Here is a 22,277-nt window from a genome sequence, read left to right on the forward strand (position 1 = left end):
GACCTCGACCAAGAAGAACTGGTGGTAATGATGACCGCGATGGAAATCACCACAATCGTTCGCAGAGTCGCGGTAGAGATCGATCTAATCCTAATCAGCGTGCGGAGCATGGGAATGGGGAGGGTGGTGGGCGTGGGGGTGGACATGATCGTGGTGGTGGGACACGAGGTGGGCGCGGCGGCGGCGGCGGCGGCGGTGGAGGTGGAGGTGGAGGTGGAGGTGGTCATACGGATGGCCATAATCGACAGGGTAGGAGGCGAGTTGTCTGATTGTATCTGTAGAGGTCGCGAGGCGAGACGTCGCGTTGGGTATTGCTGTAAGCCGGCGGTTTGTTCTCCTTTCTTCTCCCTGAATCTTCAAGAATGGTCAGTTCATAATGTCGCGCGCTACATCGTGATGTAACGGAGTTTCCTATGATAAAGTACACAAATGTCTATGTTGTTGTGTTGATAACAACGGAATTCGGCCCTTTCGTGAAAGATGAGTCCTGTCATTCACTTGATCTCCGAACGGCCTAGCCCGGCTTGGCGGTCTTTTAGCGCCCGCTTTCCCACCGCTGCCGCACAGTAGCAACTTTACCTACCGGGCACAAATCTCCAGAAGCTTCCGCCTCGACACCATACCGTCTGCGACTCCCCCAACCCGACTCGCGACATCCTTCCCTCCGCATCATTGAATGCAACATTCCTCATCCCATCGACGAGCCCGCGTCCTACTACCAATCGACGCCGCCGCCGCCGCCGCCGCCGCCTCGAAAAACAATGACGGATTTCATCATGAACACCATCTTTTTGCTGCTTTGTCCGGTCTTCTGGTACCTGCTAGGCAGCAATACGCGCTACACCAACGACATCCTCACGACCATCTCGGTGAACATCGGCATTGTCTTCTACGCTATCGCGTACTTTTACGAGTTCACTCTGCCATTCCTCATGAACAACCTCCCGGTAGTTTGCCGATCCCACACACTCGAGACCTTTGACATGGTCTCCCAGCTTACCGCGCAGTGCATCACTCGCATTGCCGCCTTTCCTTGGTCTCTAGCACTCAATGGTATCTTCTTCGCAGTCTTGCTAGCCATTGGTCTGATATGGTACCTCTGCTTCCGTGAAGCTCGAGGTCTGGACCCAAGCGTCACATTCTGGAACTCGCGCGTCATCATCATCGCGCGCAGCCCTCCGGCAGCTGGTGCGCCATCCGTCGCGCAGCCATCTACTGCCGACGCGGCCTCACAAACCACGCGCTTCTCTCCGCCACAGCCACCAGCTGAGCTGCCAGCGGACACCCACTCGGCTAAGCCACGAAGAGCGCTCCAACAGCCGGCTGTTCAAAGCAGTGGCCGCGCGCGTCCCCCGCAGCCTCTGCCTCTTGAGGAAACGATGTCAATCAGAGAGAAATTCGAGGCCTCAGACCGCGCAGATAAATACGCTCTCCGACGGCTGCACTTCATGAAGACGAGCCCATCAGTCGCGCAGGCCAGCGATAGCAGCAAGACTACTCCGGCCAAATCCACCTGCACAATCCCGCAGATCAACTCGGTGCCGTTGAAGAAGACAWTCGGCCCCATTGTTGCGCCTGATACCGTCGCGGAGAAGCCACCGCGAGAAAAGGCTATGCCGCGCGTGGGAGAAGATCGCTCTCCGCAGCTCAAGGTCTCATCAGTCGCCAATGCTACGCCCATCGTCCCGAAGCAGAGCATCGAGACTACGACGCGTACCGCTGCACCTGCCGACGCCGTAGTTGAGTCTGCGGATGAGAAATACGCTGCTGCCGTCAAGTTGATGAGCACCAAGGCTGCGCGAAGCGCGAAAGCAAAGCACGATTCGCGACGAAAGGTCACACCTGTCGCCAAGGATGCGTCCAAAGTCCCGCAGAAGATTATTGGGACTGCTATTGCGAAAGGCGTTGCTGTCGCCAACAAACTTGGTGATAAGATCAAGGGGATGAACGATGATTGTTGCGCTCCCATTGCGATTCCGTCGGATGATGATGACGATGTGCACGCCATGGGAAGCCACATCGATACGCGCATCGAAGATCTTTGCTCTGCCTTCGCCCGTTGGAGGATCTCCTCGCCACCAGAGCAATGCGACGAGCCGCTCGGTAAGCATACGCGAGTCGTCTACATGAAGAAGGTGAAGAGGAGCCTCCTCTCCGAGAAGGGTGAGTGGATCGTTCCTCCGCCGAGTGAGCCAGAGGTCCGCGTAGTGCACGTTGATGTGCCAAGCAAGCCTGTCGCTCCCGTCTGTGTGCCGACGATGGAGCAATCTGACAGCATACCGGTCGACTGTGAGAGTGCTGCTGCCGTGGAGGAGCCCAGTGGAGCAGAGGAGGGTGCGAGCTCGGAGCGCACCACAGGTGCTATCGTCCCGCTCGCAGAAGCAGAGCCTGAGGCGAGCAGCGCTCCATTGAGAGGGGCGTCGCAGGACGACGGGAAAGGCGGCTCCCAGCACGAACCATTCCCGACCAGGCCGTACGAAAGCCAGGCAGCCAGACTCGAGCGATACCCTATCGCGGGACCAACTGCTAGCACGGAGAACACATCTGGGGCGCAAGCCAGCTCCAGTGTGCCAATTGCGCTTGGTGAGGATCAGTCTCGCAGCGTCATGCCGATTGGAAAGGAGGCGGCAACCAGCTCAAGCCTGGCAATTGTGACCTGTGWGGAGCAGCAGTTGGACGCAATGGTGATCGACACCGAGGCGGTACCTACGCAGAGCTTGCCAGTTGCACCATCTGACGAGGAGGCCGACGCCATGATGATTGATGCTGAGGCGCCCCGGTCTACAGCCGGATTTCAAGGAGACGCTCTCAAGACAGCGTCGTCGATCAACAAGCCAGCCGATCCTCCAATCGCTATCGCTGTGAGCGGAGCGCAATATCACATGCCGCAGACGCTAGCAAACATTGCTGATCCGGAGTCATCCATGGAGGCCGATAGCACAGGCCAGGCTATCACAATCGTGAAAAGCACGAGTGTTGAGATGGGAGAGCTGCCAGAAGCAGTTTCCCTGCTCCCGGAGGTGCGATCCATTGTGAACACCACGAGTGTTGACATGGAAAACCTGCCGGATGCAAGCTCCAGTGCCTTGATGCCGAAGGTGTTGATGTGGTACAATAAAGATTATTCTACCACTAAGATATCATCAGGGCCGAGAAAGAACAGGAAGCCCCTGCGAATGGCTCGGTTCTCGACTGTCCAACTGTTGGGAAACAGAAAGAGATGGTCGTCAAAGCCTGAGACACCAGGAGATCTGGATGCAGCAATGGGAGACGAGGGACATGAGGAAACCGAGGACGAGAAGAATAAGAGAGAGGAGAGAGTGAAAGAAGAGAAGGCAGAGAATACAGCGGCGAAAGAAGATTGGGAAACGGGCAATGAACGCAAACGCCCCTGTCTTGCAAGCCGACTCCTTCTCCTCGCGAAACCCTTGGCCGAAGGCGCTCTTGCGACGATGACTATCTTTGAGGCTACTGCTTCGATAATCGTCGCCATCAAAGAGAGCACCAGAGATGTCTGGACCGTCATTGAGGGTGGAAAGGATGGCAACATAATGTGGAAAGCCGTCCTGAGGAGAAATCTGGAGCAAATTCGCCAGTATGGCAACTTTTCGACATCGACAGAGACAGCCAGGGGCTGGAGATGGCCAGCAGGCAAGATCGAAGACCAGTTCATCAAGAGAGTGTCAAAAGCGGCCGAGCGACTCTGCGAAGCACTCCGCCTCTGCAGCCTTGAGACGAGGACTTCGTCTCGGGCGGAGATCATGGGATACGCGGAGATATGCAAGATCATCGCGAACGGCCACAAACCACCACTTGATGGAGCTGCTCCAGTCGTGAACCCGCTCATGACAATGAACAAGGATCGTGCCTCGGCTGTCATCGTCAGCTGGTTGGAATCAATCAATATCCAATTCGACGTGGAACCGGATAGCAAGGTCATTGCGCAGACTGTCAGCGAACGATTCAGGCACATCGCCCAGTACGCTGGCTATGTCAAGTGGACCGCTTCGAAATGCCAGTGGCAAGATACTCAGATCACTCCCTATGCCGTCGGCAGGTGCCCATCGCTGGCAGCTGAGATTCGCGAGAAGCTGGCCGCTCATCACAAGAAATTCCCGAATGGCTACAATCAGTGGATTGTTGAATGCAAGAAACATTGCCTCCTCATCTCCAACGCCACCGTTAACATCTCGACACCAACGAAGCCACCAGCGATCATGATACAGGCTGTAACACCCGCACCAGCTCCAGCAGTTCCTGCAGCGCCAGCAGCTCCACGACTACCACAGAGTCCAGTAATGGAGCTACTCTCAAACGGGACTTTTGCTGACATTTCTGCCCACTACGGCTTTGCCAACAATGCCCAAACAAGGATGGCGACCATCAAGGCCGTCCTCAACTCCGATGCATCGTCGGAAGCGAAATCCGCTGCGATGATCTGGTGGTTCGAATGGCATCTGAACAAAATGCAGCAGCCAGGCAATGGATTGACAATTGTGGATCTTGCCAAGAAGTTCCTCTTTGATCTGAAGGAGGTCAACAAATGGGCCATCACCAAGGGCGTCTGGGACGAGCAGAAAGCAGAGCGCTGCATCGCTCTCCGTCYCCTCGCCGTCACGGAGTCAATCTCCGCGCTGCCAATTGTGGCAGGCAATACAATCATCCCAAAGGCCCTCAATCCCGGGTTGAAGCAGCTGAGAGCAGCCACTGCTTGAGTGCGAAAAGGCGGATCAAAAATGAGAGATCGAGAAGACGTGGTATGCTCGGTAAGCCTTCCTTCCCTCCCATCAAAAGACCACGGTAAACTAACCTTCCCATCGCAGAGCGTGAGCGGAGTGCAAAAGAGATGCATACAGTGTGGGGCAAAATACGCCGCTGCCAGACCCTCCCCAACGTGTAAGTCTAAGCGCCTCAGCCGGGAGGGAATGGTGGCGCGTAGGAAACTCTTGAAACAATACGTCAAAGCGTAAATCCCAATGCGTGGCTGCAGATGTGTTGTTCTTGAGTCGGATTTGCTTTTGACCCAGAGAGTTGGTCTGCTGGTGGTGGTGCGTTGGAAAATTCTTGAACAGTACGCCAAAGCGTAAATCCCGATGCGTGGCTGCAGGTGTGCTGTTCTTGAGTCGGATTTGTTTTTAATCCAGAGTTGGTCTGACAAAGCGTAAGCCTTCAATGCCGCTGCAGTTGGGCCGCTTTGTGAAAGCGTGTAGATAGGGGAATATGATTATGGTTACTGGGGGTGATGTGGGATGAATGCAAGACATGGGATGAGGCGGAGATCGGATGAGAATGATTCATGGCTGGATGATTGATGATGGGCACGAAAGAATGCAGGGCAGTCACGAAGAGAACGAAGACGACATACAAATTAATGCAGACATGCTGATAGGCTGAACCATGGTATATAATGAAGCGCATAAACGTTGAAGCCATGCATAACACATTAACACCTTCCAAGCGCGACTCACAAGTGACCGTGGCACAAGACGGACAAGAAAAGACGTATGTGTCCTCCGTTACAACAAACACTACATGGTCATGCTACCTTCAAGCCATTTATGCGTGCTCCCACTCTTGTTTATTCTCTTCACTCATCTTGCCTTGCCTGACCATACAGTAACAATCCTCTGCCGAACTGTGCAGAGTCTCTTTTCACCGAGCACACGCTATGCTCCTTGTAACACCTTGAAACGCCCTGTAGCAGAACTGCTATGCGAGGAGAGCAAAGAAGAACGCCATCCCATATTCCCACAGCTTACAGATAGACAGTGCGCATACCTCGGCGCACGCCATCAACTTTCACCCTCAATTCTTCTTCTCCACAGGGGCAACCTCCGTAGGTTTACTGCGGATGCCGCCAATCCAGCTTGTGATGCCGCCCTCTGGATGTGGTGCCTTGACTTTACCAAAGCCGAGATCGAGGTCATTGATGATCTTCAGCGCATTACGACAGCGCAAGTGTGGGAGCGGTGCCTTGGCCTCCTGAAGTCCAGTGATGGGCTCCAAGCTGCCGCGTGGGGTGAGCTCCTTCTCCTGCTCGCCAGGAAGCGGAAGGAGAGTCTGCAAGAGCTCATATCCAGCTAGCGTGAAACCGAATTGCGGCGACGAACGCGCGATACGGGCGGGACCACCCTTGAAGAAAGCTTTGAATCCTTCTTCACGGAAAACCTTCTTGGCGCAATCGCGCAGACCGGTGTATGTGCTGTCACCTTTCCTCGCCTCAACCTGCAAGCGTGTCTTGATGACATCGCAGGGTGTGGTGAGGTACGCTGCGGGCATGCCGGCGATGGCACCAGCCGTGAGAAGTTGGAGAATACCCAGCTTCTTAGTCGGGGACTCGCCGAACATGTCACGTTTGAGATGATTGTAGGTGGGGAAGTAAATGGCCGAGAAAGGCACGTCGCGGAGCAAGCAGGCAGAAACACCCTTGTAAAGACCGGTGAGACCCAAATTGCGGACGATCCAGATGGCCGTGCGTTTCGTCAGCTGCTCACCCTCCTGAGCAGCGGCACGGATGGCCTCGCCTTGAACTTGAAGACGAATCTTGACGATTTCCAGCGGGTTGGTAAAGACGACCTGAGCAGCTCCTGCAGAACCACCGGCGAGAAGCTCCTGCCAGAGCTTGATCTCGTTGGTCTTTGGATCAGTGAATTTTCCCCGAACCAGGTCGTTGACGGTAAGTTTGATAGCCTTTTCCGGTGCGACACCAATTAGCTGAGGGAGAACTCCAGAGTAGAGACCGCGAAGACCTTCGTTGCGGAAGACTTTGCCAAAGCAGTCGAAGCTGTTCTTGTAGAGGAGCTGTCCGACGGAAGCGGCGCGCTGGTTTTGCATGCGAGTCTTGACCAGATCGATGGGATACACCATGAAAGCACCAAATGCACCAGCAAGAGACCCCAGTGCAAAGTGATGTGCTGACACCAACAGGCCGTGCGCGAAGCCTGTTGCAACAGCATCAGTTGCAGCATCTGGGATTCCAGTCATTCCGTCTTGCAGCGCTGCGTTGCTTGAGGCATGCCAGCTAGCATCGAGCACACGAGCAAAGTCGTTTACACCGAGTCGGCCAGAGGGTTGGTCCAGCGAAGCGAAGTGGAAGAGGATGTCCGCCTCCATTGGAGTGAACAGGGAGAAGCGAGTGATGCGTGCTGCCTCGTTGAGGAAGTCTACTCGCGTGATCTTGCCGTCGGAAGACTTCTTAATGGCATTGCGAATGACCAGCTCAAACAGATCCATCTCACGGATGACGTTCTGGAACGCTCTGACATTCGCGTATGATATCMGCGATCCCGGGCTGATGTTGCAAAGGGTGGGCAGATTTTCGAGGAGATGATCGGACAACTTATGCCCGGCCGTCTCCACGATGATACGCTGAAACTCCTCTGGCTCAATGTATCCATCGCCGTTCTTATCAAAGTGCAAGAAGCATTGGCGCACGCGCTCTCCCTGCAGACCACGTAGCATCTGTGCGAACTGGGGGTATGTCATGGAATGCCGCTTGCGCTTTCCGCCCAGGTAGAGCTTTGCCCAATCGCTGTCCCAGTTGAAGGGGATCGTCTCGCTCGTCTTGTTGCGCGCATATTGCTCTTTAAAAGTCTCGAAGTCGACGAGGCCCGTGGTTGGGTCGGCGAACAGGCGGAACGCGATTTCGTACTCGGCATCGGGCTTGATCAGCAGATTGTGGAAGAGGGACCAGTCCTGCAGCGTCACGCGGTTCTTCTTATGCCGATCGGCGACCTGGAAGAGAAGGGCGTATTGCTCGCGCTTGATCTTGTGCTATAGTGGTTGGCGTGTCAGTCGCGTGTGAGAGAAAAAAAAAAGGCGATTGCATCCTGAGTCGTGACGCGACGTACATAATCTTCACTCTCGGGTGCCACGGCATCGACAAACTCCTTTTCGCTCATGTAGTACTCGCCGCTCTCTTCGTCCTTGATGGCATGCTGCATGAAATCGGCGCGGGTTTGCGCCGACAGCATTGGCTCGACCTCGGTGCCCAGGAGAGTCTCCTTGACGCTCTCCTTGACCTTTTCGACCTTGCCCGCGACCTGCTCCATGATGGCGAGTTTGTGGCACTGCAGCTTCGCGAGCGGCGGCTACAAGGTGCAGTGGGTTTGACGAATGTTGTGGAGTGGGATAATAATTCTGGCCTGGGAGTGACGGAGCAAAGCTCTGGAGAGCGAGGTCGGATGCCGGATGCGAGCTCCCGACGTGGACGACTACAGGCTAAATGGAGCCGCGGTATGGGGTGGATATGAGGACGTTAGAGAAATGAACAAAAACACATGGTTACAAAAAAGAGTAGTGGTAGAAATCTGCTTGGCCACAGCAGGCTGGTTTTATAAAAAGTTGTCGTGGTTGCTCCTTTCTGGTACAAGGTACGTGTAAGGTACTCAAGTTCCATCCCCGCCCGATTCCGCATCCTTCAAAATGCCGCGTCGAAATCCGTTCGTCCATTCTCACACTACTGCTTCAGCTCCCTGCCTTTCGGCCTCACAACAAAAACGTCGATTCCACCAAAGACAACTTTGGAATGGCCACCGGTGTGAGGCATTTGCAATCATCGGCAAAGGGAAGGTTAACATGTTGGTCGACTTGGCTATCGGGTAGCTGCCATTTACCTACCAATTACCTCATGGCTAGCAACGACTTGTCAACGGCCTATTATTCTTGCACTGGTAGGTAGAGCACTGTGATGGGGTGAGGGCGAGCTTAATGGTCGTATTTCTGGAAAATGCTGTGGAAAGACCAAGAAAGTTTCACGTGGCTGGGGAATGGCTAGAGACTTGGGTTGAAGACCTGAAGTTGAAATAGACTGCCTCCCGAGCCCAGTAAATCTGATCGACGCTACGGAGAGATCTTGTGGACAGCGACAGGGCGTTTTTGGAAGCTCAAGAATAGATTGTCGTTATGAAGGGCAGATGCGGAGATTGGGTTCAATTTGATGGTGCCAATGTGGTCGCCAAGGCTCCGCGACACCGTCAATGTAGTTTTGTAGCCATTGACCAGAAGGCAGTGTAGCTGGCTGATGAGCAGTTCGGCGTTCACATGGTGTTCAGTTGCGAGCGATAGACGTGTGTATTCGAAAGTACGCAGTACGCTAGTGTAGTACGCTAGTGTCGAGCGCCGGACATGCGATCCCACAATCAGCTTCTTGCGACTCCTCCAACCATCCGACCATTCCCTCCCATCTGCCAGTGCTTTCATCACAGTGCTGTCAAACTTGCAGAAAGATTAATGCTCACTGGTGGTCAATGTCGCAGCTGTAATTCATCTCTGCTGCGTCGGGCTTCGACAATAGACGAACGCGTCACTGCTCCGGATGGCTGCGAAACGCAAAGCAGAGTACGATCCCACCAAGAGTGATTCGGACGATCTCGACTTCGCCGTATCCTCTCCACGATCGCGAACCCAAGCACGCCCGCGTAAGTCGAACAAGAGCTCCCCGCGCAAGCCCACCAAGCGCCGGCGTGAGCGATACGGCGATTCCGAAGAGGACATTGAGATCGAGAGTGAGGCTTCGAGCGAGGACGAGGGCTCTTTCAACGACAGTGACGAGGCTCCGGTGGAGACAAATCCGCGAACAGGCCGCGGCGTGCGATCAGCAGCGAAAAAGGTGGTCAAGTATGAGGAAGTGAGCGACGAGGAGGAAATCCCAGCAACCGACAGCGACTCGAACTCAAGACGACGCGCGCCAACTGCAGCACGTAGTAGGCACACCAAGAGAGCGGATCTCTTGAAGCCATCGCGTGTTGTAGTATTGAAGGTGCCCAATCACTACATGGACGAGAACAACCGCGTGACGCGCGCACGGCCTGCCAGCAGGAGCCATCCAAAGCGCGAGCCGACGCCTCAGGGTACAAGTACGCGTAGGAGTAGTCGCATTTCGCACGACGAAATAAGGCCGCTGGTTGCTCTGACCGACTCCGGTAAGCACGAGATCGTCACCCGAACCGCGACCGTGACGCCTGAGCCTCCTCCTAGTCGGCGACCTACGCGAGGCAGCAAGGTACCCAAGAAGCACCCAAGTGCCATTATGGAGGCTTCACAGGAGGAGGACTATGTGGAGCCAACGGTGGAGGGGGAGCAGTTCTTCTCGCAGCTGGAACAGGCAGCTGAGACTGACGCGCCAGAGGCACAAATATCCCATACTACGCCTACGCATGACATTCAGATGGAGTACGCAGACGACGAGGATGAGAAGGTCGTACAAGAATCACAGCCAGATCCAGATGATGCAGAAGAGGAGGATGGCCCGATCTCTCGTGGGGGCCKGACGCTGCGCACGCGACGCAAAGCATCGACACCGCCAACTTCACAGCCGGCTGGAAATGGGCGTAGATCGCTGCGAAATCGGAAGTCTGCATTGGATCAAAGTAGTGACTTTGAACCAGACGCGGATGGTGATGCGGAAGTGGAAGAAGAAATCTCCGACTCGGATGACCTGCTCAAGCCTACTACCCGAGGCGGCAGCAGCAATGGGAACAGCTCCCAAGGTAGAAGATCAGGCAGACTGGGCAGGAAAGGTACATCACATCGAAGCCGCTCGAGGCGCCACGCCTCCGAAGAGGAGGAGCTAGATGTAGAGGAGATTGCAGACGAAGCCGCTGAGCTCGACGAAGACAATCGTCGCAACAGGAAGAGTCGAAAGCGCCCATCACAACGAGCAGAGATCGCCTTTGAGCCGAATCTGCGCCAACGAGCGAACAGACCAGATTACAGGATCTTGCGACCCGAGCTTCTCCTCCCCGTAGAGGATGACGATGCCCCCGCGGCTACCGGCATCACGCCTCAGCGGAACCGTCGTGGTGGAGGGGGTCACGTCTACCGCAATCTGTTCTCTACCTACGGTCCATTTGGAGGCGCTGGTGGTCCTCCGCCTGTGTTTGGTGGTCCTGACGGAGCTGCTGCTGTTGGGGGTGCAGACTCGGATAGCAGTGATGACGAAATCCCTCGAGCCTACCAACCTGTTGGTGGTGCAGTTGGCATGACGCCAACGTCAGCTTTCCCCAAGCCTTTCGCGCCGCCGGCTCACAACAGCGACGCTCAGGCAGCTGGAGGCGGTCCAGTCGGACTTGGCAAGGTCACGAACAAGAAGGCGCTCGCCGATGCAGATCCTCTTGGAGTTGATACCAATGTTACCTTTGACGGCGTTGGTGGGCTTGACCACCACATCAATCAGCTCAAGGAGATGGTCGCCTTACCATTGCTGTACCCGGAAGTGTTCCAGCGATTTCACGTAACTCCACCGCGTGGTGTCCTCTTCCACGGCCCTCCTGGTACTGGTAAGACACTTCTCGCTCGTGCGCTGGCTTCTAGCGTGAGCTCAGGGGGTCGAAAAGTCACCTTTTACATGCGCAAGGGCGCGGATGCTTTGAGCAAATGGGTGGGTGAGGCTGAAAAACAACTTCGCCTTCTCTTTGAAGAGGCGCGTAAAAATCAGCCTAGCATCATCTTCTTCGACGAGATTGACGGATTGGCGCCAGTCAGATCAAGCAAGCAGGAACAAATCCACGCATCCATTGTTGCGACGCTTCTGGCACTGATGGATGGTATGGATGGCAGAGGTCAGGTCATTGTCATCGGGGCTACGAACAGACCAGACTCTGTTGATCCCGCGTTACGAAGACCTGGCCGATTCGACAGGGAGTTCTACTTTCCTCTGCCCGACCAGGACGGCAGACGGAAGATCCTYGATATCCACACGAAGGGATGGGACCCTCCCCTGCAAGACCACTTCAAGGACCAGCTTGCTGAGCTTACTCGCGGATATGGAGGTGCCGACTTGCGTGCGCTCTGCACTGAAGCTGCTCTGAATGCCGTGCAAGGGACATACCCGCAGATCTATTCGAGTGACGAAAAGCTCATCATCGATCCGAGMACTATCAAAGTGCTGGCCAAAGATTTCATGATCTCCGTCAACAAGATGGTACCTTCCTCAGAGCGCTCCGCCGCATCTGGAGCTGTGCCGCTAAAGAAGGAGATTGAGCCGCTTCTGCGTCAGCCTCTGCTTGAGATTTCCCAACGCATAGATGATATGATACCACGAAAGCGCAAAGCTACCGCCTTGGAAGAGGCCATGTTCGATGATCGAGAAGACGAGTTTGGGTTTCAGAAGGAGACTATGCAGCGGGACTTTGAGGCGTCTCGTGTCTTCCGGCCCCGTCTCTTGATCAAAGGCGTGGAGGGCATGGGTCAGCAGTACTTAGGTGCTGCTCTACTGAGCAAGTTCGAGGGTCTGCACGTGCAGAATTTTGACCTGCCCACGCTGCTCAAAGACTCTACAAGGGTGAGTCGGACAGTCCATTCTCGCCAATGCCATCACTAACAAAATCACAGTCACCCGAAGCTGCCGTCGTCCAGTTGTTCGAAGAGGTCAAGCGGCATAAGCCGAGCGTCATTTACATTCCCAACATCAACATCTGGTATGAAACGATCCCAGATGCTGCCAAGAGAACGTTTGTCGGTCTACTCCGAAGTCTGCCTCCCACGGACCCAGTCCTGCTTTTGGGGATATTGGAGCACGAATTTGGCATCGAAGAGCCCGTCAACCTTAACATGCTTCGCGAGCTTTTCGGCTACTCCGGCAAGAACCGATTTGAGCTCGTCCGTCCGTCAGAGGAGGCACGCAAAGAGTTCTTTGGGGGCATCATCAATTTGCTCCGCAAGCCACCGACGGAATTCCCGGACAACAACAGAAAGAAGCGCAAACTCGCGGTGCTGCCAGTGGCACCTCCAGCAGAACAGCCCACGGGGCCCACCAAAGCGGACCTCAAAGCGCAAAAGAAGAAAGATTACCAGACCCTCAACCAATTGAAGCTTCACATTCAACCTGTCATGGAGCAGATCAAACTGAAGTACAAAAAGTTCCGGACGCCCGTCGTCGACGAGGCCGCCATCGGGTACCTCTACGACGAGCAAGATCCGCAGGTCCTCACCACTGATCTGACCGAGGAGCAAAAGCAGCAGCAACAGCTGTTCCGACCCTATGAGATTGAGAAGGATGACAAGGGCGTGCTTGGCCTGCGGGAGATCGCGACTGGAAAGTTCTACTACAATCTCGAGATAGTAACTATTGAGAAACGTCTGTCGAACGGATACTACAAGCGACACCGGGACTTCACGGCGGACATCAAGCGCCTTGCAAAGGATGCAAGGACATCTGGAGATCCGGACAGAGTTCTAAAGGCGAACGAGATGCTAGCAAATGTCGAGGTCGACATGGCCGGCATTGATACGCACCACCCGGCCTTTAGCGCTGAGTGTGATGCTGTCTACGAGCGCGAACAAGCGCGAGAGAAAGCACGTCTGCAGGCCATGGGGGATCTTGGAGCCCCTGATGAGCGGGTTCCTCTCATTATGCCCAACGTACCTCCACCACACGCCTCAAACACTACAACCGAGGACTCTGGACCTGTTGTGCTTGGGCAAGAGGTTCCTGGACGTCAGTTATTCCCAATCACGCCACACCGTGTCATGCACTTTGGCCAACGGAACAATTTGAATGGCAGCCACCCGTCAGAGCAAACCAATGGCTCTACAGCACCCTCAAACTCGCATGAGGATTCTGAGATGCTAGACAACCATGCCGAGGTTCCAATCCAGTCACATCAGCATCAGCATCAGCATACGCAAAGCCAGAACCGATACTCGCAAGTGTCCGCCCACACCCACATTGCACACGGTTCACAGTTGGACCAGTACCAAAACGATGCGTCAACTACGACATCGGGCCAAAAGACAAGCGACCGAAGCAGCGGTCCATTCTCCATCCACACCCAGAGCACCGCCAACGGCTTCCCCCCTGGAGAGCACCCGGATCTTGCGCTTCTCGGTCCCGCACAGCATGGCAGTCAAATACCCGACACACAGGAACCCTCTGCTGCCTCTCAGCTCTCGCAACCGTCGCAGTCGTCCCCGCCGCAGAATATGGCGCCTCCTCGCCAGAGCACGCGCGCTTCTAGTATCAACGCGCTGCTCAACGAGCCCATTCAACCACAACAGCAACTCCTCCTCGACGAGAGTGCGCTGCAGAAATTCCACGCTGAACTCACAGAGTGTAGCAGTGGACTGTCCCTCGAGCAGATGGAACAGGTCAATGCTAGTATCATGGACGTGATCTGGAAGCAGCGGGGGGACTGGAATCGGAACCATGTAATGCTTGCGGCACAAACTGTGTTCAACGACACGGTGGAGGATATTGAGAGTATTCAGGGCATCCTGGACCCCAGTCAGAAGCAGAGGCTGATGAGAGGCAAATAGAGATGAATGCTGCGATGATGCCAAGATGCAGGAGAGACTCAAGTCTGGTTTCGCAGGCTTCGACGACACTAGCCCAGAGACATGAGGCTTGTAGATGTAGATGTAGATGTTCGTAAAATATGGGCGTCTCTCACAATGGTGCCACTTCTTTGCGGTAATTCGTTTTCGCACATGAATGGCCTTGTGGTCGAGGATGTTGTGAGCAGTGTGTGATGTTCTCATCTTTTAGGTTCGCCAGAGTACAAGCTGCGTGTATTTCTCCGCGACGCTGTCACATGCAAATCTGAGCGCATGATGTAAGCTCCCGTCGTGAGCTTCGACCCTGCACAGCTGCCTTGTTTCGGGGACCTTACACGACGCAAGGGCAGTGGCTTCTCACAAGCGATTGTTCACGCCTCGTCTTCCACACCTGTATTGTTCACTGCCAACACCAGACCACCGTCAACTCCACTTGCACGCACACACAACCTACACATCAACGCCAACGACAACATGTCTCATAACGGCACCTTCTTCATTGACAGCCCAAGCGCTGGACTCAGAGTCGCTCAGGTGCTCGGTCTCACTTCGACCGCATTTCTGACTGGTATCAAACATCACTGCCGCACGATATCTCACCGAGACTGACATCCACCCAGGCAAGACGTTCGCAGCCAGCTTCTCCACCACTCCAGCTCTCCTCGAAGCTCCAGCTCCACTCCTTGTCAAACAATGGAAGAAGCAGTTCGATACCGACAAGTTCGTGGCTCCGGCTATTGCGCTTCTCAGCTCTAGTGTCTTCAGCTACTTTGCTTATCGCGGTTTGTATATGCTTTGATCAAGCAGTGTGGTCACCAGCATCTGACATCTTTTGTCGCAGATGACGCCTGKACTAAACCCTCGATTCTGTACACGACATCCGCAAGCCTGCTTCTCACGCTTCTACCTTACGCGTACTTCCTCGACGAGCCCATCAGCCGGAAGCTCGAAGCAAAGGTTCAGTCTTTGGCAATCACCGCGTCGGAGGATGGAGTGCCAAAGGAGGAGACTGCGCATGCTCTTGTCGACAAGTGGGCTACTATCAACCTGGGCAAAGTCGTGATTGCGGCTGTCAGTTCCCTGCTTGCGACTTGGGCGGCTGTGGAGAGGACGGAGGTCGTGCCCGCTACCTTTTCGTTCTCGGCTGGTGCGAACCGGATGTGAGAGTCCTTGACCTGTGCCTTTGCAACAGGACGCGGGGAAGCTGTGAAACATACCTGCGCTGGCTGGTCAAACGGGAGCGGTTCCAGCAGGTGGGAATGTCAGCTTATGGCTAGTGTGGACGCGGTGGCTGGGACCAACGTCGTCTTCTTCCCTCGAAAGGGGGACCGAGGATACCTTACGATGTATTATCAGCATGAATTACGCTTGCAGTATTAACCCCAGTTCCATCTGCTTGATTCAACAGAGCAACAAACAACCACGCCCCTCCATCTTCCACTGATACAAGGTACCTCTCGTCGGCTCGTGCTCCCCGGCAGACACGTTTCGGCAGTTCAGTTGGTACCGAAGTACCTTCGCGGTAAGGTTCACGGCATGACACCATAGCAACGACGTGTTTTGCCGAAAACAACACGATGAAGATGGGAGCTACGAAAGCGGTGTGCAGTACAAAGCATCCACCTTGCTTATGGTTGCATTGTAGCTGCAGCGAGCGCGTCGTACAAACTGAAGTCATAGGCCSGCCAAGGGTGGGCACACTTATGCTAGCGATTGGAATCGTCTAAAACGGAGGCATCGCGTCCTATTGGCCTCGTACCTTGTAGAAACTAGCATGGTGTGTGTGTGTTGTCGAAGTGGACAGATGGTTCCTTTTCGACGACAGGCCTCTTCTCCTCACGTCTCATCGTCTCCATCTCCAACAACCTCATCCGAGTCATCCCTCACTCCGTTTTGCGGGGAACGGCTGGTGGCATTTCGTGATCTTCCATCGCTCCAAGGCCCAGCCCTGCAGCTTTCCGTCGGGCCGTGTCGAAGGTGGTGTGAGCTCACAACGCTCTACCGCAACGAGATCAACGCTTTCTTCCCTTCGAGGAAACTCGAGAGTGGGTACTCGAGATATTGGATTGATTCAAGTTTCGCCGTGTTTGTGCGAATTGCAACGGAAGCGAAGCCGACTTTCAAGCTCAAACTTGAAGTCCCGTAAGCAAAGGTTTCCACGGCCGCCGAAGACGACGACAACATTTTCCCAACACCTGATGCCTCCACCGCGATAACGGCGCTCTTGCAGAAACATATCCAGGCCGCAACGGCGCCAGCCGCATCCAACCCAGCACGGTGAAACTGCGCCCTGACCGTAGGCAGTCGGTGGCAGGGAAGAGATGGAGCCGCCCCCGCCACCGCCGCCGCCTCATGGCGAACAGCCTCGCTCGTCACAACCCGGCAGTGGCCTTCCCCCCGGCAACTACGATATCTTCGTAATACCACCACATGCATCCGGAGGAGGCTTCCTATACTTGCCTTCATTGCAGCCACACATGAACAGCTTCATCGCCGGATGCGCTTGCACCTTTGTGGTAATTTACATCTACAACATCTCGACGCCGCTGCTGCGCGAGTTGTATGGGCTAGCGGTAGGAAACGGAGGGGGATTGGGAATGGTGGGTCTCATGCTCGCTGTGGGTATTGGAGCGTGGGCTGTTGGCAAGACTCAGGCGGAGAGCAAATCTGGTGCCAAGTTTGAGGGAGGGGCAGGCGCTGGTCGAGGAGGAGGGCCTGGTGCTGGCGGGCAATATCAGCAGCAAGGTCATTACGCAGGTGGACCCCCGCCGAGTGGATGGCAAGCCCCTCCACCGCAACCAGGACAGCATGCGCCGCCGCCACAACCAGGACCACAGCCATCACCACAGTCACATTCACACGCACCGCCGCCGCAACCACAGTCACACTCTGCACCGCCGCCTCAACCACAGCCGCAACCACAACCGCAACCGCAACCACAATCAAAGCCTCGTCCGGCGTCACCGAGTGGATGGGAAAAGGCAAGAGAGGAAACACGCAAGCGCGAGGAGGAGCGGAAACGAGCCGAGGRGCTGAAGAAGAGACGCGAGGAACTTCTAAAAGCACGGGAAGAGGCGGATCGCCTTGCTAAGATCAAGGCCGAGCAGGAGAAGTGGGAGCAACAACGAGCAAGAGAGAAGGAAAAGCGGGAGCGAGAAGCGAGAGAGCGCATTGCTAAGGAACGTCTCGAGCGCGAGAAAGCCAAGTTGGAGGCAGCAAAACAGCTCCGGGAGAAGGAGGCCCGCGAGCGCGAGGCTCGGGAAAAGGCCGCACGGGACAAGGAAGAGTGGGAGAAGAAGCGACAGGCGGAGAAGGCAGAGTGGGAGAAGAAGCGGCAGGCGGAAAAGGACAAGCCTGCCTCACCGGTCAAGCCGCCCATCACGCCCTCGGCCAAGTATGAGAGACCCACTGCGAAATCCGCCGGTGGCACTGAGGACGCACACTCCTACCGCCCATACGACACACCGCTCAAGAAAGCCTCGACGTACAACACGGCTGCCTCGTCCATCTCTGGTCTTAGTGAGAGCAGTTACGCACCCAGCCATAGTACGGCACGCACCACTCCTCCACCTTCTCACAGAGGTCCATACTCCACGAGTGACCCGCACAAAATCCAGATCAAGGCAGTCTATCTCTTCAGCGACAAGTCTCCACTGCGACCTATTTCACAGCTTGTCTCTGGTCAGGGTCCAGTGACAGATGGTCTGATTTTGAACATCGAAACCGAGGGACTCTTCATTGATGATGACATTCGGGAGGTTCCACAGAGGGAGTGGGATGTCAAGGCCTGGTCGCTGAAGTTGGTGGAGGAGGGTAGCGGGAAGAACGGACTTCACCTCTTCAGGGCGTGCTCGAGAGATGTGGACAACAAGAAGTACTTCTTCATTCTGGACCAGTCCGAGGCGTGGAAGGTCACCGCTGGGGTTGCGAGATTGAGAAAGGGAAGTCAAGTCCGCGCCCTGAGCTTCAACACGATCAAAGAGAAAGATGTTCAGCAAGTGTTGAATCTCGTTGGATGGATGTAAAGACGAGGAAGGCAGCACGACGAGGAGAAGATAGAGGATTACGGCCTGTCTTGGAATAGACATGGTGTTTTGCATGCCACGGTCCACGGGAAAAGTGGTTCTGGAATGTTTTGTTGCAGCGGCATCAGCGAGGTTTCCTCCGGCGTTTTTTGGGCATGTTTTGTTACCGATTCCCCCAATGAGCGATGCTGACGACGATTGCGTTGTGTATATACCTTGCTGTGTAAATACTCGAAAAGAGCACATTGTGTTTGATTGTGTTCACTTGTCTGGGGCGTATTGCCTTGCTACCTAACCAGAGGGTAGGTATTGGAAGTCGACGAGCAGCGTACTGACTGACTTTCAAGGACCACACTGCAACACTTCATGACATACACGCTAGGGCCTGGTATGGCGTACAAGGTTTGCACTCCGATCGATCGCAGCACGTTCCGCCGCTGGCACTCGTACYGGACACGAAGACTGGGAGCAATTGGCTGCGGAGTACGCTGAAGTATGGGAGGACGGAACTCTCAAGTTCTTCGAGGTAGTCGTTGCTCAAGATAAAGCCAGGTTGTTGGTTCAAGAGTACAATACGGCGGCTGCCTTTGGATTTTCCCTTCCGAAGTAGACAACATCAGATCAGATATCGTCTTCCACGGTCCCACGCTGGATGGAATAACAATCAGAGCATTGTAAGTTTAGTGAAGGGTGTAAGACGTGTGATGCCAGATGCAAAAGACCACACCAGCGGGAATGTTCCTGCTCGTTTTCAACCTGAGATGGTCTTGGAGAGCGCTCAGCCAGCTCTGTTGCTAACCCTTCCGGCTCTTACTTCTCGATTACGGGTCATGAACAGTGATGACTGCTTCCGACTCGTCCAATATCACCAACCAAGCCCAATTGACTGCCTTTGTCAATCGGACAGCAAACAACACCAAGGCTGTGTATCCAGTCGGTCTCGGCAATCCAGTCGGTATGCTGGTAGCTAACTCTACGTATGGCGGCGGTCCAGTATACGCAGCGAACTTCTCCAATAACGCATGCCATGGAACAGTCGTGTGGAGGTGGAGCTGGTAGTTATCAATGATGATAGCAGGTCTTGAGCGCCGACTAGCACAATGTACTTAGGCCTCTCCGCCTGATCCTGCGCCGATGACGGCGTTCACAGAAGCATCATCGCCGCTTACAACCTGTTTTGGAATGACATTGAAGTCAGCGCTGCAAAAATCGACACTGAGGTATGGAGTTGGCTACAGCAGGACGATGCTTTTGCCTTGGAACCGCCAGGTGCGCTTCCTCCCCCCCCAGCGGCGTGAATCCAACAGGATCCAATATCCGACACTTGTGGTCTTTGTAAGTCGTGTCATAGGGGGCATATCTACATGAATATCGTTATAAGCTGATTGTACACTGTACAGGACCTGGACCACGGTCAAGCGCGACAAATTCGTTTCGCTAGGTGGTCTAGCTCGCCCGTGCTGTCATATAAATGCATGCCAAGGACATGCTTTTCTCAAATAGGGGCATGCGTTTCAACGTGAAGAGCTTATCTGCTTTCCACGCGATATGTCGTTTCGGTGCGGATGATCATGCGATCCGAATCGTCGGACCGCCTTGTGCTGTGTCGAGCACTCCGTGAGGCACTACGCCTTTCTAGACCGCCAGTAGCGCTGCTTTTCTTCTTCGGGCGGGTGTCGGTTCCGCGAACGTCTACTCGGTACTCCACCCTAGAAACGCATCGTTATGATATGATCTTGAGCGTATTCACTCGTTGCGACTTACCATTCCGGTCGAAGTCTCGCTTGTCGAGGGACCCCGTCCTCATCCACACCGTCCGATTGTGTCGTGGACTTGTTCGGGAGACAGTTCAGCTGCACACTAGGATGATGATCTCGCTGTCCCGAGCGCATGTCTGATCCAGAGATGGTCGTAGTGTTGCCATACATGGTCAACACACCTCGTGACATGAAGGCCCRGAGAAATGTTCGCAGGCATGGGAAAGAGGCCGAGATGAGGGAGAAGGTCAGCATAACAAGCTCCCAGACCACCACAGGCACGATATCGATGTTGTCCTGGCCATTGCGAAGGAAGTTGAAATATGAKACCGTAGTCGCAATTCCGAAGCCAATGTCAATAACACGGAAGCAGTACACGAAGACGACAATTCTCTTTTTGGATGCTTTCAGTTGATTTTTGCTGATGAACCAGATTGGCATGGCTAGGACGAAAATCTCGCTCACTCCGTCCAAGATGGTGATGGCGGTCCAACGTGCCACCTACAGGTTATGTTGGTGAGTAATTGAGTAGATGTACGTTTTGGATACTCACGTTGGCGTTACAGACAGCATCATCGCTGGCAACAAGAGCTTGTCCTGGTCGACAATCTGCAGAGCTGAGGAGAACACCGAGGAACCCATACAAGATACAAACACAGTAGGATATTCCGAAGATCATGTTCTCCCTGTTCGAGCAGATTGTTAGTATATGAAGCTCCATGGTTAGATTAGGTCCTCGCGGAACTTACTTGTAWATGTCTCCCGCAAATATACGGCGCGTAAAGATGAGAATGGACACCTTACTGAGGCAATGACTGATGAAGAATGGAATTCGAGATGCAAAGTATAGCTGATTCGCGTCAGTTTGCGTGATACAATCAAGCTATTGGGAACATTTATACCTTCGCTGCGCTCTCGACTTCCGAAGACGACAATGTCAGATTCGACACACCCAAGCCTTGTTCAAGCGAGGCGAATATCAATCCCCAGCTGACTACCGCGGCGAGATAAGATATCCCTACAGAACGAAGGGTATACTGGTCAGCGATGTCTCAAACAGTTTCCATATGGACAGAGGCACGGCGTAGCTCAAGAACTACCTTTGGGCTACCCTGCATGCCCTCTGCCCTTGAGTATCTTACCCAGGACAATATCATCGTACCACAGCAGACCCCATTTCCCGACTGCCCTGGCGGCCAGACACAGCAGCGAGTAAACTAGCGCAAGAATCCCAGCGACCCATACCCAGCCCCGATGATCGAGGTGGCTTGGTGTGTCGAAGCCTGCACTCATAGTCGGTCGCCCGGCGGTCTGGCCCTGCCTGCAAGTTGAGCAGAGTACGGTATACAGATGTGTCACTGTCTGACCCGGAATGAGGTGGGCAGGCGAGCCGGCAATTTTGACCAGACGATCTTTCTTTCACTCAACACTTAGGGGCCGCGAAAGATCAGCGTGTACATGGCTAGAGATGACTTGAACCGGGGCATGCTGCAGGATGAATCGCAGGAGGATGTCGCGCTCTGCGAACACGGAGAACGCAACTGCGTCTTCGACAGCTTCTTGGCGGCTGCCATCAAAGTATGGTCCTTGGGCTTGGAAAGACATGGCGCATGCAAACATCCCGCTTATCTCGAAAGCGTCAAAGCACGATGATGGCTCGGCTGTCGCAGAAAGCCTCCGAGGCACCCGGGGCCTGGATCCGCTTGATTAAATAACCGGGTAGCAGAGTCCGTAGCGTAACTCTAAATTGATCGCACCCAGTCGGCGGATCTTTTCAATGCTTCCCTGCGTCCACCAAAGGGACGGACCTCCAAGCGCAGTCCTCGCCCTCAGCCATCCACCATCATATTACAAGACTTTTCCCAGCCGCGTGATGAGGCGCTCTGCGGTCTTTGAGGCTTCATCAAGATCGGGTAACAGTCGGTCATGCATCTCTGCTCAAGCTCGCATCCATGAATAGTCGGTTCCGTCAAAGAGATTTCGACGACCCTCCTCACCAGCATCACATCACCATCTACTGTACCTCCTGCTGCATGGGAAGATTGCTAGCTCGCCATGCAGTGCTCAAAGCTCAGACCGTCCACCATGTTTCCAAGCGCTCAGTCATCACTTGTGCTTTAACGGTAGAAACAACCAATGACGAATTGATATAAGCCATCCATGTACTCCCCCTCCGTGCTGAGACACATAATCGTCGGTTTGCGGATTGCGAAGCAAAATC

General features: G+C 54.5%; 6 protein-coding genes; 4 read left to right on the top strand and 2 right to left on the bottom strand.

Annotated features, from left to right (window-relative positions):
* Positions 1–761: 761 nt before the first annotated feature.
* RCC_06422 (uncharacterized protein) lies at positions 762–4,715 on the top strand (the record flags this gene model as incomplete). The annotated part of the gene is made up of 1 exon (XM_023771685.1): positions 762–4,715. The coding sequence occupies one exon, from the start codon at positions 762–764 to the stop codon at positions 4,713–4,715; it is 3,954 nt and encodes a 1,317-aa protein (XP_023627453.1).
* A 1,090-nt stretch (positions 4,716–5,805) lies between these two features.
* RCC_06423 (probable mitochondrial carrier protein) lies at positions 5,806–8,051 on the bottom strand (the record flags this gene model as incomplete). XM_023771686.1 has 2 exons in its annotated part: positions 5,806–7,773; positions 7,851–8,051. 2 exons carry the CDS (start codon positions 8,049–8,051, stop codon positions 5,806–5,808), a joined length of 2,169 nt encoding a protein of 722 aa, XP_023627454.1.
* Positions 8,052–9,316: 1,265 nt separating this feature from the next.
* On the top strand, positions 9,317–14,256 carry RCC_06424 (related to 26S proteasome subunit YTA7; the record flags this gene model as incomplete). XM_023771687.1 has 2 exons in its annotated part: positions 9,317–12,283; positions 12,334–14,256. 2 exons carry the CDS (start codon positions 9,317–9,319, stop codon positions 14,254–14,256), a joined length of 4,890 nt encoding a protein of 1,629 aa, XP_023627455.1.
* Positions 14,257–14,748: 492 nt separating this feature from the next.
* RCC_06425 (uncharacterized protein) lies at positions 14,749–15,438 on the top strand (the record flags this gene model as incomplete). XM_023771688.1 has 3 exons in its annotated part: positions 14,749–14,842; positions 14,895–15,056; positions 15,116–15,438. The coding sequence occupies 3 exons, from the start codon at positions 14,749–14,751 to the stop codon at positions 15,436–15,438; spliced, it is 579 nt and encodes a 192-aa protein (XP_023627456.1).
* Positions 15,439–16,595: 1,157 nt separating this feature from the next.
* On the top strand, positions 16,596–18,299 carry RCC_06426 (uncharacterized protein; the record flags this gene model as incomplete). The annotated part of the gene is made up of 1 exon (XM_023771689.1): positions 16,596–18,299. One exon carries the CDS (start codon positions 16,596–16,598, stop codon positions 18,297–18,299), a length of 1,704 nt encoding a protein of 567 aa, XP_023627457.1.
* A 1,528-nt stretch (positions 18,300–19,827) lies between these two features.
* On the bottom strand, positions 19,828–21,349 carry RCC_06427 (uncharacterized protein; the record flags this gene model as incomplete). XM_023771690.1 has 6 exons in its annotated part: positions 19,828–20,008; positions 20,064–20,557; positions 20,610–20,742; positions 20,806–20,906; positions 20,959–21,074; positions 21,199–21,349. The coding sequence occupies 6 exons, from the start codon at positions 21,347–21,349 to the stop codon at positions 19,828–19,830; spliced, it is 1,176 nt and encodes a 391-aa protein (XP_023627458.1).
* Positions 21,350–22,277: the final 928 nt, after the last annotated feature.

The sequence above is a fragment of the Ramularia collo-cygni genome, assembly GCF_900074925.1.
Source record: "Ramularia collo-cygni strain URUG2 genome assembly, contig: RCC_scaffold09, whole genome shotgun sequence".
Lineage (NCBI taxonomy): Eukaryota > Fungi > Ascomycota > Dothideomycetes > Mycosphaerellales > Mycosphaerellaceae > Ramularia > Ramularia collo-cygni.